Source organism: Rhinatrema bivittatum, chromosome 15, assembly GCF_901001135.1.
Source record: "Rhinatrema bivittatum chromosome 15, aRhiBiv1.1, whole genome shotgun sequence".
Classification (NCBI taxonomy): Eukaryota; Metazoa; Chordata; class Amphibia; order Gymnophiona; family Rhinatrematidae; genus Rhinatrema; species Rhinatrema bivittatum.
The window spans coordinates 75,641,983-75,664,330 of record NC_042629.1 but is presented as its reverse complement, the minus strand read 5'-3'; the positions used below and the strand labels follow the sequence as shown (position 1 = coordinate 75,664,330).

General features: G+C 45.4%; 1 protein-coding gene across 2 annotated transcripts; it reads right to left on the bottom strand.

Annotated features, from left to right (window-relative positions):
* Positions 1 to 896: 896 nt before the first annotated feature.
* Positions 897 to 17,743, bottom strand: UBE2J2 (ubiquitin conjugating enzyme E2 J2). 2 transcript variants are annotated; one of them, XM_029578418.1, is made up of 7 exons: positions 17,506 to 17,743; positions 15,602 to 15,732; positions 14,501 to 14,541; positions 13,429 to 13,531; positions 12,878 to 13,016; positions 11,891 to 11,971; positions 897 to 4,289 (listed from the first exon to the last, which is right to left on the bottom strand). In XM_029578418.1, exons 2-7 carry the CDS (start codon positions 15,730 to 15,732, stop codon positions 4,005 to 4,007), a joined length of 780 nt encoding a protein of 259 aa, XP_029434278.1. In that variant the 5' UTR covers positions 17,506 to 17,743; the 3' UTR covers positions 897 to 4,004. The 2 variants fall into 2 exon arrangements, with proteins under 2 accessions (XP_029434278.1, XP_029434279.1); XM_029578419.1 differs by lacking the exon at positions 17,506 to 17,743 and adding an exon at positions 14,735 to 14,855 and having other exon boundaries at positions 15,602 to 15,734.
* Between the last annotated feature and the right edge of the window lie 4,605 nt (positions 17,744 to 22,348).

Below are 22,348 nucleotides of genomic sequence, written 5' to 3'. Positions count from 1 at the left end.
TTACAAAAGTTGGCATGGTCATGGTCCAGTCCCAGGCAACAATAAAAGTACCCACCAAGCAATAATGACTTTCTTTTTGAGAAGACAAGTACTTTATATATCTATATTTTTCAGTAACCCTGAAAAGTGCTGTGCAGGGTGCTGCTGGAGACAGTAAGGTAACGTTGAATAAAAACAATCATAAGAATTTACTAAACATATGAAGAAAAATTCAGGACTACATGTCCACGCTGTGCCAAGACAAAAAAAAAGTGTGAGGTGGTACATGAGGCAATCTGAACATTGGAATTCCCACACATGCTCAGTAGAGCCGAACTCCTTTGGTGCCATTGGATGACATCACCTACACATCATGGCTAATGCACCCTGGTTACTGATAGAAAACAGAAATATCACTCACTGTCCATGAGTCACACCCTGGAGGAAGCTGGAGAAAAAGGCCTCATAAGCTGCTCTGGCTAGGAGACTGTAGAGACGGCACTTCTTGGAGCACTGCTGCCATCCAATTCAGGCTTAGCTGCGAGCCCCTTCCTCCTGCCCAGTCTCTGCTGTCAAATCCATCCCACCAACCAGCTGACCCCCTATAAATGTCATAACTGTTTTCAAAGACACAAAACATAACCATTTTCAAGCAAAACAAATGTACAATCTCAGGCCCTCTTTCCAGAGAGCAGAGGAGAAAGCTGGTACTCCTCACAAATTAAAGAGCAATCTACATTAAAAACAAACAAAAAGTTTATAAATACATTTTCTCGCATCCTTCCCAGCCAATACTGATTATGTTTAACATCGGAGGAGGCAGCTCAGCTTGCCTAATCCACAGCACCAAAGATTCTGGACAGCTCACGGCCAATTCAGACACAAAAGGATGTGGCCAAAAACCTCAAAGCACAAGCTGAAGATTCCAGTTGCTGTATTTTATTTCTTTCGTATTAGAGAGCAAGGGAATGTGTGAAACTCCATCAAAAACAAAAATGTTTACAGACATAAACCAAAGGATAAATACATGTACAGTAATAAGTGCGCTGCTATTCACTATTACATTCCTACATGCATGAGGTCCGAGCAGGGTTCTCTCCCCAGCATTACGGCTCTGGGAATTTTAATGAATAGCGGCATTATAAATCCAGAATCCTTAATAAGGGGGGGGATGCAGGCCTGTCAAAGGCTTTGCCACAACCCATCACTGTAATATAAAATGTTCTGATTTAAGTCGATTGGACATAGGCACCAAATGCATCCGCTTTAAGGGCTATCGGTGGTAGCGTGCCCTCAAGGATACTTTCAAACAGTAAATAGCAAATGCAGTAGAACTTGAGAAGAAATGTTTTCAACTGAAAGTTAAGTCACAAGAGTGAGGAGGAAATTGGTTTTCTTCATAACCTGTGCAAAAGCATTTCAACCCTTTTGGCATCCAACTCACTGCAAGTTTACCCACATTACAAAAAAACCCCCAAAATGACTTTTGGCAGCTTGCAGCTGAATTTGTGAGAAAAAGCAAAATCCTAAGGAAAAACAAAATAATTTGACCCAACTGAAAAAGGACCAGGGTAAGTGATGGTTAGAGACGCACATGCTAGGAGGTAGCCGAGGTGAAACAGGATCTTACAATTTCATCGTGATTGCCTGCGCCTCATGACGGGTTGGAATGCCACACCCTTCGGTGAATTCCTGTATCCTTCCAGAATGACCCCCAACCTGAGCGAGCTCAAGCGTGGAACATCTCAGCAGCCTGTTGCACATCGCTGTGCATGCAAGCCTGTTATTAAGGATCAGACATGAAAGAAAAAAAAAAGGAGGAGAGCTGCGGGAGTTGTACGGGCTCCATGCTTCCCTGCCAGGATGATCCAGTTCTGGTTTACGCCCTGCATGCAAGCCCTGCTTTTCTTAGGGAACGCCATAGAGCCAGCAGGGTAAAACCAGCACTGGCTTAGCACGATGCAGACAAAAAAAAATGGAAGCAGCAGCTAGTCCTACTGTGTCACATACCGGAATGAATACCTTCCCTGGCTAAGACTCTTCTATAATGCAATGGAAAGGGTTTGCCTACGCTAGAGAACCACACCCAGGACTCATGGCTGAGTCACAGAACCATTTCTGCACCAAACTGTGCCCACAGACAATGAGTACACAAATGAAGATACAGCTTCTAGCTAGTGGTTTTATGCATGGGTCTACAGTTCACTTCTACTCTAAGTCCTACCAGTTCCAGAAGGACAATCTCAGTGAGGGAGGGAGGAAATCAACATGCTAGTCATGTTTTTGGTTTTAGGGGGGCAGCGGCACAAATACAATTCCTAAGACTATAAGAGGCACAAGACCTCTGCCCAAGTACCACGGCAGCCACGTGCGAGAGCGGCTGCAACCCGGCCCCTGTGCAGACTCTGCTCTTATTTTTTGCAGGAGGCTATTCAGTCTGACCAGGCCTGCTCATGTCTGAGGGCAAGCAGGCAGACCCTCATCTTCCAAGAGAAAATTAAGCTCTCTGGCTGTTTTGAGAAGCACAGTTTGAGCAGATCAAACATAAAACAAGAGCCATCCATGTAATGTCAAAGGGTACAACATTTACTGCAAACGCCAGAGGCAGATGCATTCTGGTCCAAGCCATCAACTGTCTGCTCAGACACTGACAGAGACAGAGGGGGGATTTACTACTTTTCTCTCCACCTCGGGATTCCCTCTATGCCAAAATCACATTCTGCACTTTGAAATCAAACCACAATATCCTGACAGATTCCAGGTTGGACAAACACACCAGTCTTTGTTTAATTATTATTATTGCAGCAAGCTGTACAACAGTGACACACTGTGGTCAGGCAACAGAACAGCACGTTTGCCCCACTCACAACCATCTCCATCTGAGCGGAAATGAATTTATTATTCTAGTGTAGGACTATGGAATTTATTTAAAAGAAACAAAAAAATCCAGAGACATGACGTGCTGGCATCAACCACCACTGGCAACTGTCAGCTGCCACCAAAACGTTCACGGCTGACAGGTGCCCCACATGAACTACAGACAGTAAGTCACTTTTCAACAAGCACAAATGATGAGACCCTGTCGCCTCTCATACGCAGGGGTCAGTTTGCTGGTCCTTCACACAAGACTGGCCTTGGGGATGCAGAGTCTCAGTTCAACCCAATGGCACACAAGCAGAGACAGGTGAATTTGGCCCATGCTTCGTTACTGTCTTTGGCAGTGCTCTGACGATCACGGTGCAGAGAAGGACTCCTGTCTCCGTCTCAGTTTGTTGCAGACAGAGGTTTGAGTGGAGACTTATCACCCAGGTACCACAACACTGGACTGCACGTTGGGCAGATATCCCCCATTAGCCAGAATAAACAAACCCCAGAAACACACTGCTGGCTTCTTCAACAAGGAACGACAAGTGTGGATACGAGCAAGCCGTGTGCTTACAGGAGAAGCGCTGCTTGAAGCACATACAAAGGCAGGGCAGGACTCCCAGCTCCAAGGGATCTCACCTTTACTCAGCACCTTCACCTGGCCAAGTCAATGCAAAGCAAGACATCTTTCTAAGTAAAATTTATGCAAAATATCTGGATAATGATTCTTCAAGTTTTGTATTTTAAAAACTTCCTGATCTTTTTTTTTTGTAAAAGTTTGTTTACTTAAAACGTTAAGTGCTCCTCTCCACCCCTCCCACCAGAAGGGGAAGCTTAAATGCCTCGGGTGGGGAATTCCATGTCACATCTTGCATGTCATTCTCCCGACTATTGCAGATTGTTTACCACGGGTGCCTGGAAAGGATGCTTACCTGCTCCCTACCAAAACCCAAACTGGTTGCCTACTCTCTCAATTAAACATTTTTACCCTTAAAAATTAACTCACGAGCCAGCCAATATTTAAATGCTGCACCAAAGCAGCACAGACCGGTCAGAACCCCAGAGCAGAGAGTCCTGTTTGCTTCTCCGGTTTTCCTTTCTTGTAACTAAAGCTAATTTTGGTCTCTGATTTTTGCTGGGAATTTGCCTGTGGATGCTTCTCATTCTTGTGCTATGCTTCTCAGCACGTACTTGACAGTGTAGGCAAAGGCTGCAAATCCGACTATGACAAACAAGTTCGCTAGAGCCCCTCCTAAGAGTCCATGGTTGCGATTGGCCTGCTGGAGGCCCGGGTGATTGGCTGCTGCTAGCGGTATGTGCCCATTGAGCAGTACCACACCATTCTGGCCATGGTGGGCCTCTGTGTCAGGCACCACATCTGGAAGGGGAAGAGTTTGAGGTCTGTTGTTGATTTCTTCTTGTGCTCTTTGCTTTTGTTTGATCTCCTATAGAGGGGATGTGAAAAAAACAGCACAATGACTTTACTTAAGAATCAATGGAAAGTGAACTAGATTTTTCTTCCCCAAACGGAAACCTAGTACTTAAGATGCCTCTGCAATAGTTCATTAGCCCCAATTATCATATCTATTTTAAAATAAAATATATAAAATGCAAATTCAGAATGTGATAGACCTCAGGAGCTACAGCATGGGGCTACTTAATTCTTCTGTAGAGCAAGTGAAAGGGTGGAATACTTGACAACTGGAACAGTAAAATAGGAAAATTGGTTCTTACCTGCTAATTTTCATTCCTGTAGTACCACAGATAAGTCCAGACTCCTGGGTTTTGCCTCCCTTCCAGCAGATGGAGACAGAGAAAGTTTCACTGACACTGCCACATAACCTGAGGTGCCACCTGCAGTCCCTCAATATTTATCTATATCTAAGTCAAACACCACAAAATTGAAAAACATCTCAACTTCTAAAAGATTAGAGAACATTAAAATATTTTCTGCTTTAAAAAAAATAAAACAAACAAAAACCCTGAATGAGCAGACAACTCTCCCCCCCCCTCAACAGACTGGGCAGGTTCTGGACTGATCAGTGGTACTAGTAGGACAAAAATTAGCAGGTAAGAACCACATTTTCCTTTCTCTGTAGATACCTGGCTCAGTCCAGACTCCTGGGATGCACCAAAGCTCCCCACTCAGGATGGGACCTGGAGAGTCCTGCTCGCAGAACACCTTCACCAAAAGATGGGGAACCCGTATCTCCCACATCCAGATGATAGTGTCTAGCAAAAGTATGTAGCGACTTCCAAGTCGCTGCTCTGCAAATCTCCAGTGGGGAAACGAGTTGAACCTCCACCCATGAGGCCATCTGAGAATGCACGAAATCCTTCCGGAACCGGACGACCACGATACTGTAAGCGGAACCAAAAGCCTCCTTAAGCCAACAAACAATAGTAGCCTTAGAAGTCTGACAAGCCCCTCTTCAGACCGCTCCACAGGTGATCTGACCTCCTAAAGCGTCGTTACCTTGAGGTAAATCAACAAAGCTCTTCTGACATCTAACAACCTGAGTTCTCTCGCATGCGGAGTAGAGGGCTCCAGCCCGGGAAAAGCCAGAAGTTCTACAGTCTGATTCACATGGAACCCGGAAACCACTTTTGGTAAAAGGAAGGGACGGTTCTCAAACAGACTCCTGACTGCGAAATCTGAAGGAATGGATCTTGACATGACGCCTGTAATTCAGAAATCCTTCTAGCAGAACATATGACCACCAGAAAAACCATCTTTAGAGTCACTCCGGAGTGGTTCCAAAGGAGCCTCACAAGCCCCAGATTAAGATTCCAGGAAGGACAAATTCTTCACCCCTCGCAGAAAGCAAAGGACATCCGGATGTGCCAAAATAGATTCCCCATCAATCTAGCCACGAAGATAAAGTACAAGTTATGACTTCAGGTTAAGAGAGCTAAGAGCCAATCCATTGGCGAAACCCTCCTGCAGAAAAGATAAAGTGTCAGCGACTGATGACCTGAGACGGCAAACTTCGTTGGCAATGCACCAGAATTCGAAAACCTTCCAGACCTATACATATGAAAGATTAGTAGACTTTCTCCTGGCTTGCAATAACCCCCTCTGGATAACACATACGTCTTAACAGTCACCTCTCAAAAGCAAGCAGCCTGATCGGAAAATATGGGTCCCTGCCAGAGAAGTCCCTTCAGATGACCCAAGCAAAATCGGTCCGACTACAGTCAAATTAATCAAATCCGCAAACCACGGACGCGGTTGCCACTCCCTGCCACCAAGATCACTTCTCCCTGAAGTTTTTCTATGTGACACAACACCTTTCCCACGAGCAGCCAGGGAGGAAAAACAAGAGTACTTCTCTCAGCCAAGTTCCAGGGTATCGACCCCCTCCACTCCGTGCTCTCGCCTCCAAATGAAAAACCAAGGTGCTTGGCATTCCAATGAGATGCCATTAGGTCTACACGAGGGAAGCCCCAGCGTTCACAAATGAGACGCATCACCGACTCCGGCAACTCACACGTGCCTGGATTTAATACCATCAGACTCAAGTCTGCTTGAACGTTATCGACCCCGGCAATGTGGGAGGCCTTTATATGCTCCAGGTGTTCTGCCCAATGAATCAACTTCTGTGCCTCCCGGGCTAGGCCTTGACTCTTGGTTCTGTCCTGACGATTGATAGAAGCCACCATTGTCAGAGAGAACTGTCACCGACCGGCCTCTCACCAATGGAAGAAATTCCTGCAAGGCCAAGTGGACCGCTCTGGTCTCTAGTTGGTTGAAAGACCAAACAGACTCTTTCCTGGACTAGCAACCCTGACTATGGTGTCAAATTGAGCCCCCAGTTACTCCAGGAACTGCGTTGGTGCCAGACGACTCTTTGCTACATTTACCACCCAACCAAGCAACTGTAGTAGATTGAGAACCCTTTGAACCAACTGGCAACAAAGTACCTCAGACTTCACCCTGATAAGCCAGTCATCCAGAGAGGGATGCACCAGAATCCTCTCCCTCCGGAGTGCCACCACTACCACACCACCTTGGTGAAGATGCGTGGTGCTGTGGCTAACACGAAAGGGCGGGCCTGAAACTGAAAATGCTTCCCGAGAAGCATAAAATGCAGAAAAAGCTGCAAGGCTTGATGAATGGGGATGTGCAGATAGGCCTTCATCAAATCCAGGGAGGCCAGAAACTCCCCTTTGTGAATTGCCGCCATCATGGACCTCATGGTTACCATTCTGAATGCGGGATGAGTGCAGCTTTCACCTTTTTCAGATCTTAAATTGGACAAAAAGTCCCCTCCTTCTTTGGGACCACAAAGTAAATGGAATACCGTCCCTTGCAAAGCTCCTTGTGGGGAACCAGAACCACCACCACTAGGAGACGTAGGCGATTTAACGTATCTCAGTCTGCTACACGTTTCTCTAATGAGCCAGCACGGGGAGATTAGGAACAAATCACGGAAGGGACAAGCAAATTCTAACACGCAACCGTCATTGAGAACCCATTGATCCTGATTGATACTGGTCCACTCCTCGTAAAACATCGCTAGGTGACCTCCTATAGTGGGAAAGACGGAGTGGACCAGCCTCGCCTCACTGCGGGGATTTAACACCAGAAGTAACCCCCACAGCGGCTCTGTGGAAAGGCCTTCAAGCCCCTTTGAAAGAACTAGCCTCTGGACTGGCCCCAAAAGGAGAACTGCCTTTGGAGGCCAGACACGGGTCTGGATAGCGGAGACCTCCCTATCAAGCCAAAACTGTGAACGTGACTGAAAAATATAATTTGCCCTTAGGCTTTTCCTCTGGTAATCTGAGGATTTTATTGTCCCCAAGAGACTGCATCAATTGTTCCAGATCTTCGCCAAATAAAAGACGACCTTTAAAGGGTAGCAAACTCAAATACGCCTTGGAGGAAACATCCACCACCCAATTTCGCAGCCAGAGCAACCTTCTGGTAGAAACCGCAGGCGCCATAATGTAAGACTAGGTACGAACCAAATTATAAAGCATCCGCTCCATAAGCCACTGCCGCTTCAATTGTCTCGGCCCTGTCTGCCTCCTCGCTGGAGGTGGGGAGGTTCTCTTGGGACTGTTGTACCCATTGGAGACATGTTCTTTGCATAAAACTAGTACTAATAGCTGCACGCAAGCCCAGGGCTGAGACCTCGAAAATCCTTTTGAGATGGACCTCTAACTTACGATCTTGAACATCTTTCACCACTGCAGAACCTTCCACGGGGATAGTCCTTTTCGTAACGGCCAAGACATTAGCAAGGAACCTTAGAAGAGCAAAAGGTTCCAATGTCTGTTCGTGTAACGGATAAAGATGCGCCATGGCTCTGCTCACCTTTAAACCAGAATTGGGAGGGGCCATTCCACTTCTACTAGTTTCTGTACTGACTTATGATTTGGAAAAGCCGTGGGAGGACCCCTTATCCCATCAACGACCAGATCTGCTCCATCCAAACCAGAGTCCACCTGCGGGATTTTAACCCCCAGGCACCTGAAAAGCCAGCGGCAGTAAGGCGTTGAGCTCTTCTTTCTGAAAAAGACGCACCATCTTTGGGTCATCGCCCTCAGGCAGCAGGACTGACAAGAGCATCCCCTGGACCCGGCTCTCCAGAGACCAGGTCTCCCGGGTCCACTGGAACCCCCAGCATCTGAGACTCCTCCGACACTACAGGAGCCTCGACCGAATCATCCGAGTTACCCCCTCCTTGACCAGCCAAAGGGAGACCCGATTGGGCCCTGTGCTAGAGGAACCCTATTGAGTCAGGAATATGCCACCCGCTGGCTGGGCTGGTAAAGAACGTGCTCCCTGGTTGCAGAAGCTGCCTGCTGCTTGGCCAGATAAGCATCGTGCAACAGCAGCAGCACAAAGTCAGCAGAGAAAGGTCTGAAAGTTCCAGCCATCTCTGGCAAGGAACTAAGGGGCGGCAGGACAGTATCCTCAGAGCCACCACAGTCTCCCTGATCGTGGGCGGAGACGGAACGGGCCAGTGACAAGTGAGGAGGAGCTCCCTCCCCTCCTCGATAGCACGGGAACGGCCGAATATAAATCCAAGATGGCCACCATTCCTGCACTGATCGGGAAGCGATGCCGAGGTGTTAGCGGAGGATCCCAGACGCTGTTTCATGGCAGGCAAATGGTCAGAGGGCCCCCCTCCTCTCAGTACACATGGCACAGAGACAGAGTCGGCTGAGTCGCGAATGAGCTGTGCCTCACGCACGGCAGGCTGACCCCCAGCCCATCAGTGCCCACTGCCAATGAGCACAGAAAAGAGACCGGCAGAAAAATAAAAAAGTAACCAAACCTACCGCACTACTAAGAGAGAGGAGGAAGGTTGCCGCTCAGCCAGGACAAACACTGCTGCTTTTTATTTTTCCCAAACTTTAATATAAAGTACCATCACCTGAGATAGAGCCTACCACATAAAAAATTATATAGGCTGTCTCAGACAAAAAAAAGGTACCTACAGCCTCTAGTCACTAAGTGGCCTCACAAAGGGGAGGGATCTGGACCACCAGATTTACACCCCACTGGCCAGGCCCACACAAGGGTCACCAACCCCCAGCCCGCCTCAACTGGACAGGGAGAATCCAACAGGATTCAGAATTTAAAAAAAAAACAACCCCAGTTCGTAAGGAAAAAACAAAAATTGTCTCGGTTTCAGAACTGCAGGTTTGCATCATCTGTTGGAGAGAGAGAAATTCTGAGGGACTGCGGGTGGCACACTGGGTTATGTACAGTGTCAGTGAGACTCTCTGTCTCCATCTGCTGGCAGGGAGGCAACACCCAGGAGTCTGGACTGATCCGGATACATACAGGGAACTGCTGGAGAGAGAGAAATACTGAGGGACTGCGAGTGGCACACTGGGTTATGTACAGTGTCAGTGAGACTCTCTGTCTCCATCTGCTGGCAGGGAGGCAACACCCAGGAGTCTGGACTGATCCGGATACATACAGGGAACTGCTGGAGAGAGAGAAATACTGAGGGACTGCGGGTGGCACACTGGGTTATGTACAGTGTCAGTGAGACTCTCTGTCTCCATCTGCTGGCAGGGAGGCAACACCCAGGAGTCTGGACTGATCCGGGTACATACAGGGAACTGCTGGAGAGAGAGAAATACTGAGGGACTGCGGGTGGCACACTGGGTTATGTACAGTGTCAGTGAGACTCTCTGTCTCCATCTGCTGGCAGGGAGGCAACACCCAGGAGTCTGGACTGATCCGGGTACATACAGGAAACTGCTGGAGACAGAGAAATACTGAGGAACTGCGGGTGGCACACTGGGTTATGTACAGTGTCAGTGAGACTCTCTGTCTCCATCTGCTGGCAGGGAGGCAACACCCAGGAGTCTGGACTGATCCGGGTACGTACAGGGAAACAAGCAATCATGCTCTGAGGCTGGCAGCTGGGACAGGTTAACTGGATGTACTGGTGCTTTCCTAAAATACTGGTTTACAGCATGCAGGCTACCAAAATCAAGCCCAGAGCCAAGACAGAAGAGACGTAGGCGCAAGGCAGTGATTATTTGGAAAGCACTGCTCTAGAAAGGGGGGGTCCCCAAACCATCCTTGAGGATTACAACCCAGCTGTGTAATTTTTTTTTTTTTATTATTTTTAAGCTTCCACAAAGAATGTGCATGAAATCTATCTGCATGCACTGCCTCCACTATATTCAAACAGATCACATACATTTTCATTTTGGCTATCCCGACAACCTGACTGGTTTGTGGCTCAAGGGCTGCGTCACTGGAATGTGCAGCACTGCTGTGTAAGAGAAAAGATTTAGGGTGTGGCAAAGTGTGGGTGAGTAGTTTGGTCAAGTAAACTGAGGAATTTTTCACAGCATGGCCTTCCGAAAGCATAAAGCTCTGCATCACCATGTCATTACCCAAGATCAGAGCTGTTTCAGCTGGAGCTTGATGGCAAGCACCCACACCCTTATATAAGAGGGCTTCATAAAATATACCCAGGGCCACACAAAACGCAAGAAAACAGCACCCTAAACAAAGCTGGACCTACTGAGCCAAAGGGCCCTGGGGTAGCAGAGACCAGAATCAATCCCAGGAAGGTACTACTAGGAGAATTTAAAAACAAAAAAAAGAGGAGGGGTTGGCCTTGCACTGATGAGAGGTTCCTGTCCTTTCAACAGACTTTAAGGCTTAGTTCTAGCTTTGATAATAAACACAATTAGTATTTGATCTTCTGAGACTGCAAGTGCCACCCTGAGTCAGACCAAGGTCCATCGAGCCCTGCATCCTGCCTCCAACAGTGGCCAGTCCAGGTTGCCTGGAAGTTCCCAGCAAATCCCAAAAAGTAAATCTATTTCTTGATTCTTATTCTCAGCGTTAGCAATGGCTTTCTTTAGTCTACCTGGATAATAAAGTGTCTTGGTCGATTGAGCATCGAGTGAAGAGATACTTTCTGGGGTCAATAATCAAATCCTAGCCAGCTAAGTTACAAGGCTATGCTGCCAAATGCCTGCATATATATTGCAACTTAGCTGGATAAGTTACATCAGTCTTAAGTTTAGATCTGCTATTGAGCAGGTCCAACTTAGATGGACAACTTATCCAGCTACATATCAATATCCGGCTAAGTAGCACTACCCCAACCACAAAATTCTCCAGTTAAAAAAAAGCCAGATAAGTGACTTGTCTGGCTATCTACTGCCACTGAACTTAAGTCTTACTTATTCAGCTATCTGCCAGCTGAATGTCTGGCCTTCTATGATTTGAGTTAAACCTGCAGGCGGTTAGTTTTACAGAGTGTTCCCTTGTTTTAGTAACTGCCCCCTATTTACCTGTCCCGCTCATCTGTCTCTTTTCCAAGCTGAAGAGCCCTAGCCTGCTCAGCCTCTCATTGTTGCCCTCCTCTGCACCTTTTCTAGTTCTGCTAAGTTGTTGAGATGGGGATGACCAGAACTGCACACAATACTCAAGATGCGGTTGCACTATTGATCAATACAGAGGCAATGATATTTTCCGTTTTCCTTTTCTGATCATTCCTAACTTTGTTTGTCGTCTGCAGCAATTCAAAGGTGTTCATAGAAAGGAACCACTTACCTCCACTACTTCTGGAAACAGCTCACAGAAAACTTTGTCTTTCAAATTGAAGGCTAAACTCTGTGCTGCCAACTGTCTCTTCTGGTGAGACAAACGAGACAGACAATATGAAGTAGAGAAAAGTAAAACATTAAAAACGAGAAAATGCAAGTGAAAGCCACAAATTCTTAAAGCTCTGAATTTCATTAAATATGAGTATTATGCTTCCACAGAGACAAGATCACTCCATATAATATGGTGGGACCAGTTTTGGCCCAGGCATAACTTTCACATGGTGGGGAGGAGGTCTATTAACATTTACAGGCAACAGCACAGCCAAGCACATGGCGACTCTAAAAAATACAGAAGTAATGTTTTATTCTTTTTACATTATGAATGTTACATTTGTAAGTCACCCTGTACATGATATGGAAGTGGCAGAATATAAATATGATTAAATAGAAGTAACCCCCAAACCTTCGGATTAATACTTAACTGTTCTCTGGGCCTCCATTCACTTTTCTTTTTAAAGGGAAAAAATAGAGGGTCCATATTACCAGATGCTATTAACAACCAATGCCGCCTTGTGACTAGGCTTCTACTGTCAGCTGCTGTCTGCAGACAGTAACAGGTATAGAGGCAAGATGCAGCACAGCCTCTCGGACGTACGCACATGCCGCAGGAATTATACTGCTCTGCAGAGGTGATCGGTACCACTGGTCACTCTGCAGTGCTGCAAAATCAGTGCATTAGAGAGCCCCCCATGGCCTGCTTCACGAGAAAAGAGAAGAGCAGCAGCAGTTCAAGCCTAACCCGAGGCCACCTGTGCTATTCAAACATAGAGCAAGGTGTCTGCCTTCCATTTTACACCCCCCAAAACTTCTCTGCTTTTCTGTAGCATTCCATGATTTAAGTCTTTAAATATTCTGTTTAAGATATAGGCTCAAATGAAGGTACATCTTTTTTAAAAGCAATGTCTTTTGTACAGTAGTTTTTGTAAGCGCTTACTGTGAAATCAGATGTCTCTATGCTGCCAAGCGTAGGCCCCTTCTCCACCATAAAACTGAGCAGACCTGTCAGAATCGTGGAAACAGACCAGGCTGGATTCCATGTGTCAGGGTGGAAATCTGTGATGGAAAGGCATAATCTGGGAAAAAGGAGAAAGAAGAAATTAAGAAACATAATTGGTTATCTGGAAAGCACCCAAATACTCAGAGATTTTACTGAACATGCTAATAATACCTTAAGGTACTGAATCAGGGCATCAAACTCAAGCAATGCATAGTAAAAACAAATGGGTTTTAATTTGGAATAAATATTTTATTAACTTCAAACTATTTCCAGGAACAACACTCTACTTCTACAGATTGACCAGCTACACACCCCAACAGCATACTAGGAACAGGGTGCATCAAATCTTGTTTAGTGTGAGATTTTACAACATTAATTAGGGAGACGATGAAGAATCTTGTACAGGCTAGTTCTAGTAATTCTGGCCGAGTTGACAAAGCTAATCCTGACTGCTAAAGTCTAGATTAGAAAAACAAGCATATCCTTACCTAGTGTTACACTTAAATCTTCCATTAGGGGTGATCATGTAAATGCTGGGTGGTTTAAAAGGGAACTCGCGGGGGAAATTTAGTTTTCCGTGATAATAACCACCTGTAACACAGAAATATGAAGAGATGAAAATGTGTCCCAAGAGAGAGAGACAAACTAAAGAAATTCTCCAGGACTTTAATCCACACTAACCATAAAGCTAAGCTTTGATATGACTACATGGGTGGATGGGTCTTAGTATAGCAACTCCCCAACCTAGTCTGACCCAGTCCGGTTTTAAAAGTATCCATAATTAATATGCATGAGATAAATTTGCATAAACCAGAGGCCTAGTGTTTGCAGATTTATTTCTTGCAATATTCATTTCGGATAGCTTATTAATCAAGTTTAGTTAGGGAATAGCCACTGCTATTAATTGCATCAGTAGCATGGGATCTTCTTGGTGTTTGGGTAATTGCCAGGTTCTTGTGGCCTGGTTTGGCCTCTGTTGGAAACAAGATGCTGGGCTTGATGGACCCTTGGTCTGACCCAGCTTGGCAATTTCTTATGTACTTAAGCTGGCTCAAATTCCTTCACCTTGTAGCCAGTGAAAACACTGTTCTTTCACGGACAGACATCTGGACAAATTAATTTTTAAACAAAACTTGTGTGCTAGATGGGAGAGAGTCATCACAAGTCTTTTCAGGAAAAACTGATGCAGCATGGAGGAAGTCTTTGAAAATTACTAATTTTTTATTTTCACAGGTTATAGCAACAAACTTCTCCAGTAGTTTTCAGTAGCCTAGGATGCAATTATGCTTTTCACTCAGGCATGCATTGCTGGATGCCCAGTGCTGATTATTTTGTGGTGAATCCTATGATTTTATTCTGCAAAAAATTCTGAATGAAAAGGTTTGGGAATAAATGTAATAAAGGAATAAGGTACTATTGAAATATATTTGAGATAGAATCCATTTACTGACAATATACCCATTCAGGCAAGCTGATCCGTAATAAAAATCTAAATGTTTTCCACTTGCTGTAAAATTAAGTGAATACAATCAGAACAATTTCCTATAAGGTAATCTTTACCTTCATAAGGAGTTGTTTCAGGGCCTCGTACAACATAATGCCTGAAAGAAAAAAAAGTGTCAATCATCGCATGAACTGCATTAAAGAATCTCCTCAAAAGCTGCTGTGCATGCTCATAGTTCTCCTGTCTGCATGAAGACAGATTTCACACTCTCTGGTGAAAGCTCCTGCTGTATTAGTAACTGAATTCTCTGCAGGCTGTGATACCCCTTAATTGAACCAAACTGAGATTACACAAAGATGTTCATAAGTTTTCCAGAGCTCACAGGTCCCTTCTTCAGATGTGATCTCAAAGCTCATGTACATCATATGTTGAGATAAATTCTTATGCTGGTGCAAGAAAAGGTATCAGCACCTGCAAAGGGTGACAGAAAAAGGAGCAACAAGATGAGCCCACAATGGGAAAGCAATGAGCTTGGCTATGCAATACTGTCAGTAAAAGCAGGCTTCATCACTAGCCTGATAATCAGCCAACAACTTCAGCTGGAGATGGAAAACGTACTGGCAACAAAACCCACTATCAAGAAGGCTAACACAATGAGAAAAACACGTAAAAATGTTATGTGTTTCCCAAAAAACCTGTTTTAGATTAGCAATACAGAGTTATTTTCTTGACATCTACCAGCTACACAGTGGACAGAACTTGAAGCATTAGTGTCAGAAAACCACCATGCAGAAGACATGTGACAGTGAACTTGCCAGATACTGCCAAAAGCATTTCAAGGACTTCAGTGGCTGGAAACTTCTTACAGCACATTATGATGTAAAAACCAGCAAGAATATTCAATCAGCAGAATACAGCCAGGAAGCCCTTGCACCTGCCTCCAGTATCAGGGCTACTGTACCGGTGATGTAATACACCAGTCCATAACTTGCTTCTTTGTACTCTCAGTGAAGAGTAAAATGGGCTGCAACTCCAGTCTAACCAGTGCTAAAATGGTTTTCAAAACACTAGAAAAATAATGAGAGCAGCTAGAGGATAACTTGTAATATCATAAGATGAAAAACAAACAACAGTTTCCCAGTTTCTGAATAATCCCTTTCTTATGAAATTGCAGGTGGTCAGCGGTGAAACTGAAGAACAGCATGCACTGTGCTTACCATTCAAGGATATTTGAGGGAAGAGGTTCAGCACATATATATGGTACAGGATCCTTCTTAATTCGCAGGTAGTCTTGTTTTAATCTCTGTGTTGCTGTTGTTGGTGCTCTCTTATTACTGTTGCTGCTCATCTAGTTAAAACATGAATAGACATTTAGAGCTGCAACCTCAGTGGTCCCACTGCTTACCCAACTCTCACTGACCAACCCTGAGCTCTGCTCCTCCAGTTTAAAGGGACAAAATGTGCTGCAAGAGTAGTGGGTGGGGCTGGCTCTTCCCTCTTCCTGCCATCCCTGAATGTGTTCTTCATCTTAAGGCACTTCAGCACATTTTCAAAAGCAAGGCAATCAATCTGAAGCTGTACTACAATTTGTATTTAGTTCACACCTTATCATTGGTAAACCAAGGCAAATTACATTCAGATACTGTAGGGTAAATCAAGTCCACAGAGGGCTTACAATCTAAAGGCCAGATTTACTAAGCATTTTTCCTATAGACACAAAATGAGAGAAAACCTTTAGTACATAGGTCCTTAAGTTTCTGCTTCAGTCAGTGGAAGGTGAAGTCACTTATCCAAAGTCACAGGGAGCATCAGTGGGATTTGAAACCGGACTTCCCTGGATTTTGACCTGCTACTGTAGCCACTAGGCTATTCTTCCACACCAATGCTTTACAGCTATTGTGCAGAAATAGCACAATCAAGTGACAAGTTACCATCAGTGTTTAAACCCAGAGAAGGTCTGCAAATGAAAATGGCATTCAATAATATGAAATATGCTGCTAGATTTTTTATCTATTCTATAATTTTGTTTCCCGGGACCCTTCTCTCCTTTTTTGGGTTAGTTTTGCAGCATCTAATGTGATATTTACTTCTATTGTTTAGATTTCCTATATTACTGTTTATCAAACGTTTTGATTTAAATTGTGAAATTATATTAAACATTTTAAAAGATTACATGACCTAATAAAATAAATGTCAGTAGATGTTATGGTAGGGCAAAGGGCTGCATTTTATTGGGCTAAACATGGACTATACTTTATTTACATTAGCAGAACCGAGTGCTTGCTCCACGTGGCCACAGTTATTCCAGGTCATGGTCCTCCACAGAACAGCCTGATTATTATAACAGGGACAGAAACCACTAGGACAGCGCCACACAAGTCCAGTCTTCACGTCAAACAGATCTGATTTTCCATATAAGCCACACTGACTATTTATCAGCAAATGTACTGCATACATTTGGGATAATAGCCAAAATGCCTAAAAACCAGATCTGTTTAATTGTTTAGTCCATTTGTCAATCGCCCAAGAGTAGACCGTAGTTGCCTACTTCAACCCTGGGCTTCACTGCCAGTTGGATAAAGCAAAGTCGCAGATCCTTTCATTAAAAAAAAAAATCTTAAGCGATATTAGAGCCCTCAATATAGCGAAAAACAGCATCAGAACAACCTCATGTTCATTTAAAAAAAAAAAGGGGGGGGGGGCGGGTCCCTCATTATCGCCTGCTGCCTCTCCCAGGGTCGCAATTCACCTGACTGGAGATGCTCCAGGCTCTAAAAAGGATGGGGATCCTGTAGTTCTCACCCGCTCCTCTAGACCTTTACTTTCTGATCAAGAGAGAGAGAGGAGGAGTGAACGTAGGCTACCCCGCCCTCGCCTCCGTCCTCCCGGGGGGAGCTCTGGGCCCTGCGGCGCCCCGACAGTCACACGGAGAGCGCTGCCCCCATCCCACCGCAGCCCTTCAGCCTCTGGCAAGGGGAAGCCGAGCCCCGTCGGTTCCTACAGCACGGGCAGCGACGGGGGACGAAGGAAAGAGGCCGGTCCCCGGGGGGGGGGGGGGGCAGAGAAGGAAGGGCTCCGAGGGCTGCGGCTCGCAGACCCTGCCGGGACTCTTTCCGGTTACCTCTCTCGGGGTCGGTCTCCGGGTCACCGCTGGGCCGCTCCTTCCCCTGCTCGGCTCGCTCCGTCTCCCACCGGGGTGAGCGGGGCCTGCAGCGGCTCGTTTCGGACCGGGGCTACGTGCTGGTCCTGCGGGGCTCCGGGCCAGGGGGACGGCTCCCTGTGGGCACGGAATTCCCCTCTTCACAGGACCCTCGGTATTCAATATGGCGGCTAGCGGAGGGCGGGGAAAGGAAAATGGAGAGGTATCTACTTCCGGTTTACTATCCACTTCCGGGGTAGCAGAGACCATGAGCCGGAGCGCGCGGCGTTGTCACGTGATCCCTTGTGCTATTTCCGCCCTCCCTCGTTCTTTCTCTACCAGTGCGAGTAGTTGCTGTGCTGCCCTCTCCTGGATCGGTTTTGTTTTCTTTCAAGGCTTAATTTGTATTGTTTATTCTCTCCCCCGGTACCCAAAATACAATGGAAACACTTTCTGTCCCTCTCAGGCTCTGTCTGGGGCCCCTTTCCGTTGTGAAAACCTCCAGTGTCCCAAGCTTTAAACATTGGTACCACCACAAGCACTGTATGCAGTGCAGCAACAGAAAAGAGAAACCTCCCCATGCCTCATAAAATATCCAACCATAAAATCCAGACATCTATTAAGAACATAAGGCTTGCCATACTGGGTTAGACCAAGGGTCCTTCAAGCCCAGCATCCTGTGTCCAACAGTGGCCAAGCCAGGTCTTTTCTAAGACTCCACTTTACTTCATATTTCTAGACACCACAGAGTTAATTAAGAGATGTTCCTTGGTTGGCCAACAAATAATCGGGCCAATTCAGTAAAATGCGCGGGAGAGCCGGTGCTCCGAGGCGAGCACCCGCTCTCCCGACCCGCACCCAGGCCATTCTCCAGGGCGTGCAATTCTGTATGCAAATGAGGGCCAACGCTAATAAGGAGGCGCTAGGGACACTACGGCGTCTCTAGCGTCTCCTTATTGGCAGAAGCAGCGGCTGTCAGTGGGTTTGACAGCCGACGCTCAATTTTACCAATGTCGGTTGTCGAACCCGCTGACAACCACAGGTTTGGAAAACGGACGCTGGCAAAATTGAGCATCCGTTTTCCAACGCGCTATTATTACCCCTTACTGTATAAGGGGTAATAATAGCGCGTGGAAAACGCGCATCCAACCTTCCCGAAACTAATAGCGCCCTCAACATGAAATATATGTTGATGAACCTATTAGTTAGTCTCGCGCAATACAGAAAGTAAAATGTGCAGCCAAGCCGCACATTTTACTCTCAGAAATTAACTCCTGCCCCCCCCAAAAAAAAAAAAAAAAAATCTGCCCGCAGCCCGCGGGTTGGAAAACAGATGCTCAATTTTGCCAGCATCCGTTTTCCAAACCTGTGGCTGTCAGCTGGTTTGACAACCAACGTCGGTAAAATTGAGCGTCGGCTGTCAAACCCGCTGACAGCAGCTGCTTCTGCCAATAAGGAGGCGTTAGAGACGCCGTAGTGTCCCTAGTGCCTCCTTATTAGCGCAGGCCCTCATTTGCATACAGAATCGCACGCCCTGGAGAGTGGCCTGGGTGATTGTCGGGAGAGTGGGTGCACTGGATGAATGAAGAGCAGGTACTGAAGCCATTCTGTGGTCTGAGTTGTTTATACGGGAGGAAACAGACTAAGTATTTCGATTATGTCTCACACCGCTGGTGTTTAACTTACTTCTTAATTATATGCAATTTATACCCATTCTACCCACTTTCTTATTGCTAACTAATGTACCCTTTTACCTCATGTTTATATGTATCTATTATTTATGTATTCAAGGCCCTGTTACTTTACGTAATTTGTCTCTGGCCTACCTTTAGGAAAATAATGGAATATCGAATGATAATAAATATTTGTACCCCTTACTTTTTTCAGAACAGGACTCCTGTGGTAACTTTACTGAACGGGAGCATCAGTTAACTCTAAACAGAAGGCAAGGGGGTGACCTGCATGGAGCCACAGTTACAATCCTAATGCCTTTCTGGGCAAACTAGATAGGCCATTTTGCCCTTTTATCTGACATAATTTCCTAGGTTACTTTATTACTTTGACTCCAAGTGGCTTACAAAATGGTAAAATGCAATATAAAGCAAAACTACTATAAAATGATTAGAATTAACACAGGATAACCCATAAATATTCTCTTTCCTAACTTTTACCAACCCTTGTCTCTCATAGAGGGGTCCTCCCTCAATACAATGAATATAAAATATGATATAAACATTCAAGCAACAGCAATTCAAAATTATAATACATAATTCATAACCCAGGAGCAAAGCCTGGGCCTACAGCCCTTTCTCTCACAAGGAGGAAAAAAGCTTCCAAACCCATTGCACTGAAGTGATGAAACTGTTTCTCAGTCCCATCTGACAGAGGATCTGCTGGGGCAGGAAAGGAGCCGGGCAGGCTACATGGAACTTGAGGTGCTTATATGTCGTCAGCTTCTAGATTTCTGTGAGTAAAGGGAGCTGGCTGAGCCGCAATCTTTGTTCTACACTGAATGGCCTTATCAGAAACAAACGACCACAGAGTGAGAAGCACAGACTGTCAATCACATGAACAACATACGTTATGCGTACATATGTAGATATCTATTTGTTTTGGAAGCCAGCGATAAGGTCAGAACACTGTGAATTCTTGGCAGGTTACAAGGCTAAATACTGTGAGAATTAATTCCATGAAAAATAAGAACATGGTTAAGTTCTGGTGGGAGGGAATAGGATGTCACTAAATAATCTCTTGTACCTGAGGAAAGGGCCTCTGTAGTCTTGAAATCTCATATGCTACCAGATCTTTGAATATTTCTTATTTTGGTATTGCAAACTACAGGGAATCAAGCCCTGTGACTTCTCTGGTTTTCTACTTGTTTTGAAAAACAAGTCCTTAGAAGCTGCTCTTTTTCTGGTTTCTAGTCAAAGTTCATGCATTGTATTAGCAAAGGAAACCTGCAGGGTCCTGTGAGGGTCTTAACAACTGGAGGTTGCTAAATCAGTCAGAATCAGGCCTCCATCCTATATTTGTACTGCAGTCCACGTTGAACTCTGACATTAAACTAATGTAAAAGTGAGTAAAAGAAGCAAAGACAGGTCCAGTTAGAAGCTAAGAGAAATGCCATTCACTCGCTTTTTAAAGACACGAATGTGTGTATTCTCTCAGCCAACTTCCCCCACGCCCAGGCATGTATCTTTCCTCAAAGGCTGAAATATCGCACGTGGACTTTCTCCAGTGCACACAGTTCCTCCGGTGGGTATCAATGCCTGTACTTTTACACACACAGACAGTGGGTAATGATCAAAACCATTTTACGTGCATAAACACATTTGTAACTCCATGAAACGTAGGAATTTTCAGTTTTTGCATCCCATGAGCAAATACTTTTTATTGTATTTGATCTTTAATTAAAATAATTAAGGAACAATGTTTGTCGAGATATAAGTACACCCTAAGGTAACAATAGTAGATAAAGTAAAACCTCTAGAATAGAAAGTGCATATACTGACAAATAGAAATCCACTCTAATAACTGCTGAATGATATAGTTTTAGTTAAGGGCTAAAACATCATATTGTGGTAGGGCCCTGACCATTCACCATATCAAAAAATTGACATCTAGAGTGAGCGCCTGAGTGTATAGTTTTTTAAAATGCAAAAAAACAACTTATCTTTCTGAAGTGCCGCGGAGCTTCTTTGACCATGGAGTCACTTTGGTGAGCCGGCACTGAGATGAACCAAAAGGCCCGACACTGCGTGCAGCGCTTCTTAACCAACATGGTTTCTGTGCGCAAAGATCCGCATCCTGACAGCCTGTCAGGCCTGGGGTCTCCATACACTCTACACAGCTGGCTGAGATGTCCGTACGAAGTCCAGTGCAATATGATGTTTTCAGAATTTTTCTTTCACGGAATGGGGAAAACCCGTTTGAGAACCAGATAAGAAAGAGGGCACTGTTTGAGCCTCAATTGTCAAATGGTTGTGCAGCAATAATCAGAGGCAGCTGAAAGGAAGAGGGGGATGGAGATGGGAAAAGAGACAGGCAACCTTAAGGAAAATGTGGCCAAGGCCTGTTAAGGCAGCTGCTGCCATGAGTACAACCAATAGGCCCTGCATCCCTCTGAATACCCACAAGGAACTCATTCTAAAATGATTTCCATCAGGAAGATCTCCGCCCGACAGACTGGAAGCAGCGTTTGGGGATTTCTCACCACCTCAGAGATATTCGTATGGAAATCATCGGGACAATATGAATTAGAAATTCATACGTGATGGGGCAAAACCAGGACTGGATCAGCCTTTTAGGTTAACCTGGGTTCAGCCCTGCTTCCATCAGAACACAGATTTTTCCCACTAAATGTTGCTTAATAAGAAAATGGAAAGAAAATATGGGAACTTTTACTAGTTTCAGATAACAGTGTATTGCTACCCCTTAAACATTTTCGAATGCAGAACTAACTGGGAGTGCCCAAGCTATGTGACATCAGCCGTATCCTCCTAGGATCCAAATGCAGCCACAACACAGGGCGAGTGCTTAGGCTCCCTCTCCAGCTCCACCAAACTGAGAGCTCAGTGTAGCAAAGCGCCTGGTGCCCGATGGCTCCTCAGCTTTCTTTCTGTTTGTTTCATGGGACCAGCAGAAGGACCAAGAATTCTCACTTCCTCCGAGAAGCTACAACATCCCAGTTACTCCTAGGAATTTCCTAAATGCTGGTGTCATGACTTGGCAGGGTGTTGCAATGCATGCCTTGCTGCTTGCTCTGTGATGCTTTACAATACTAAGCGAGCTTAGTCAATGGGCACATTTGGCCTAGAGAGATAAG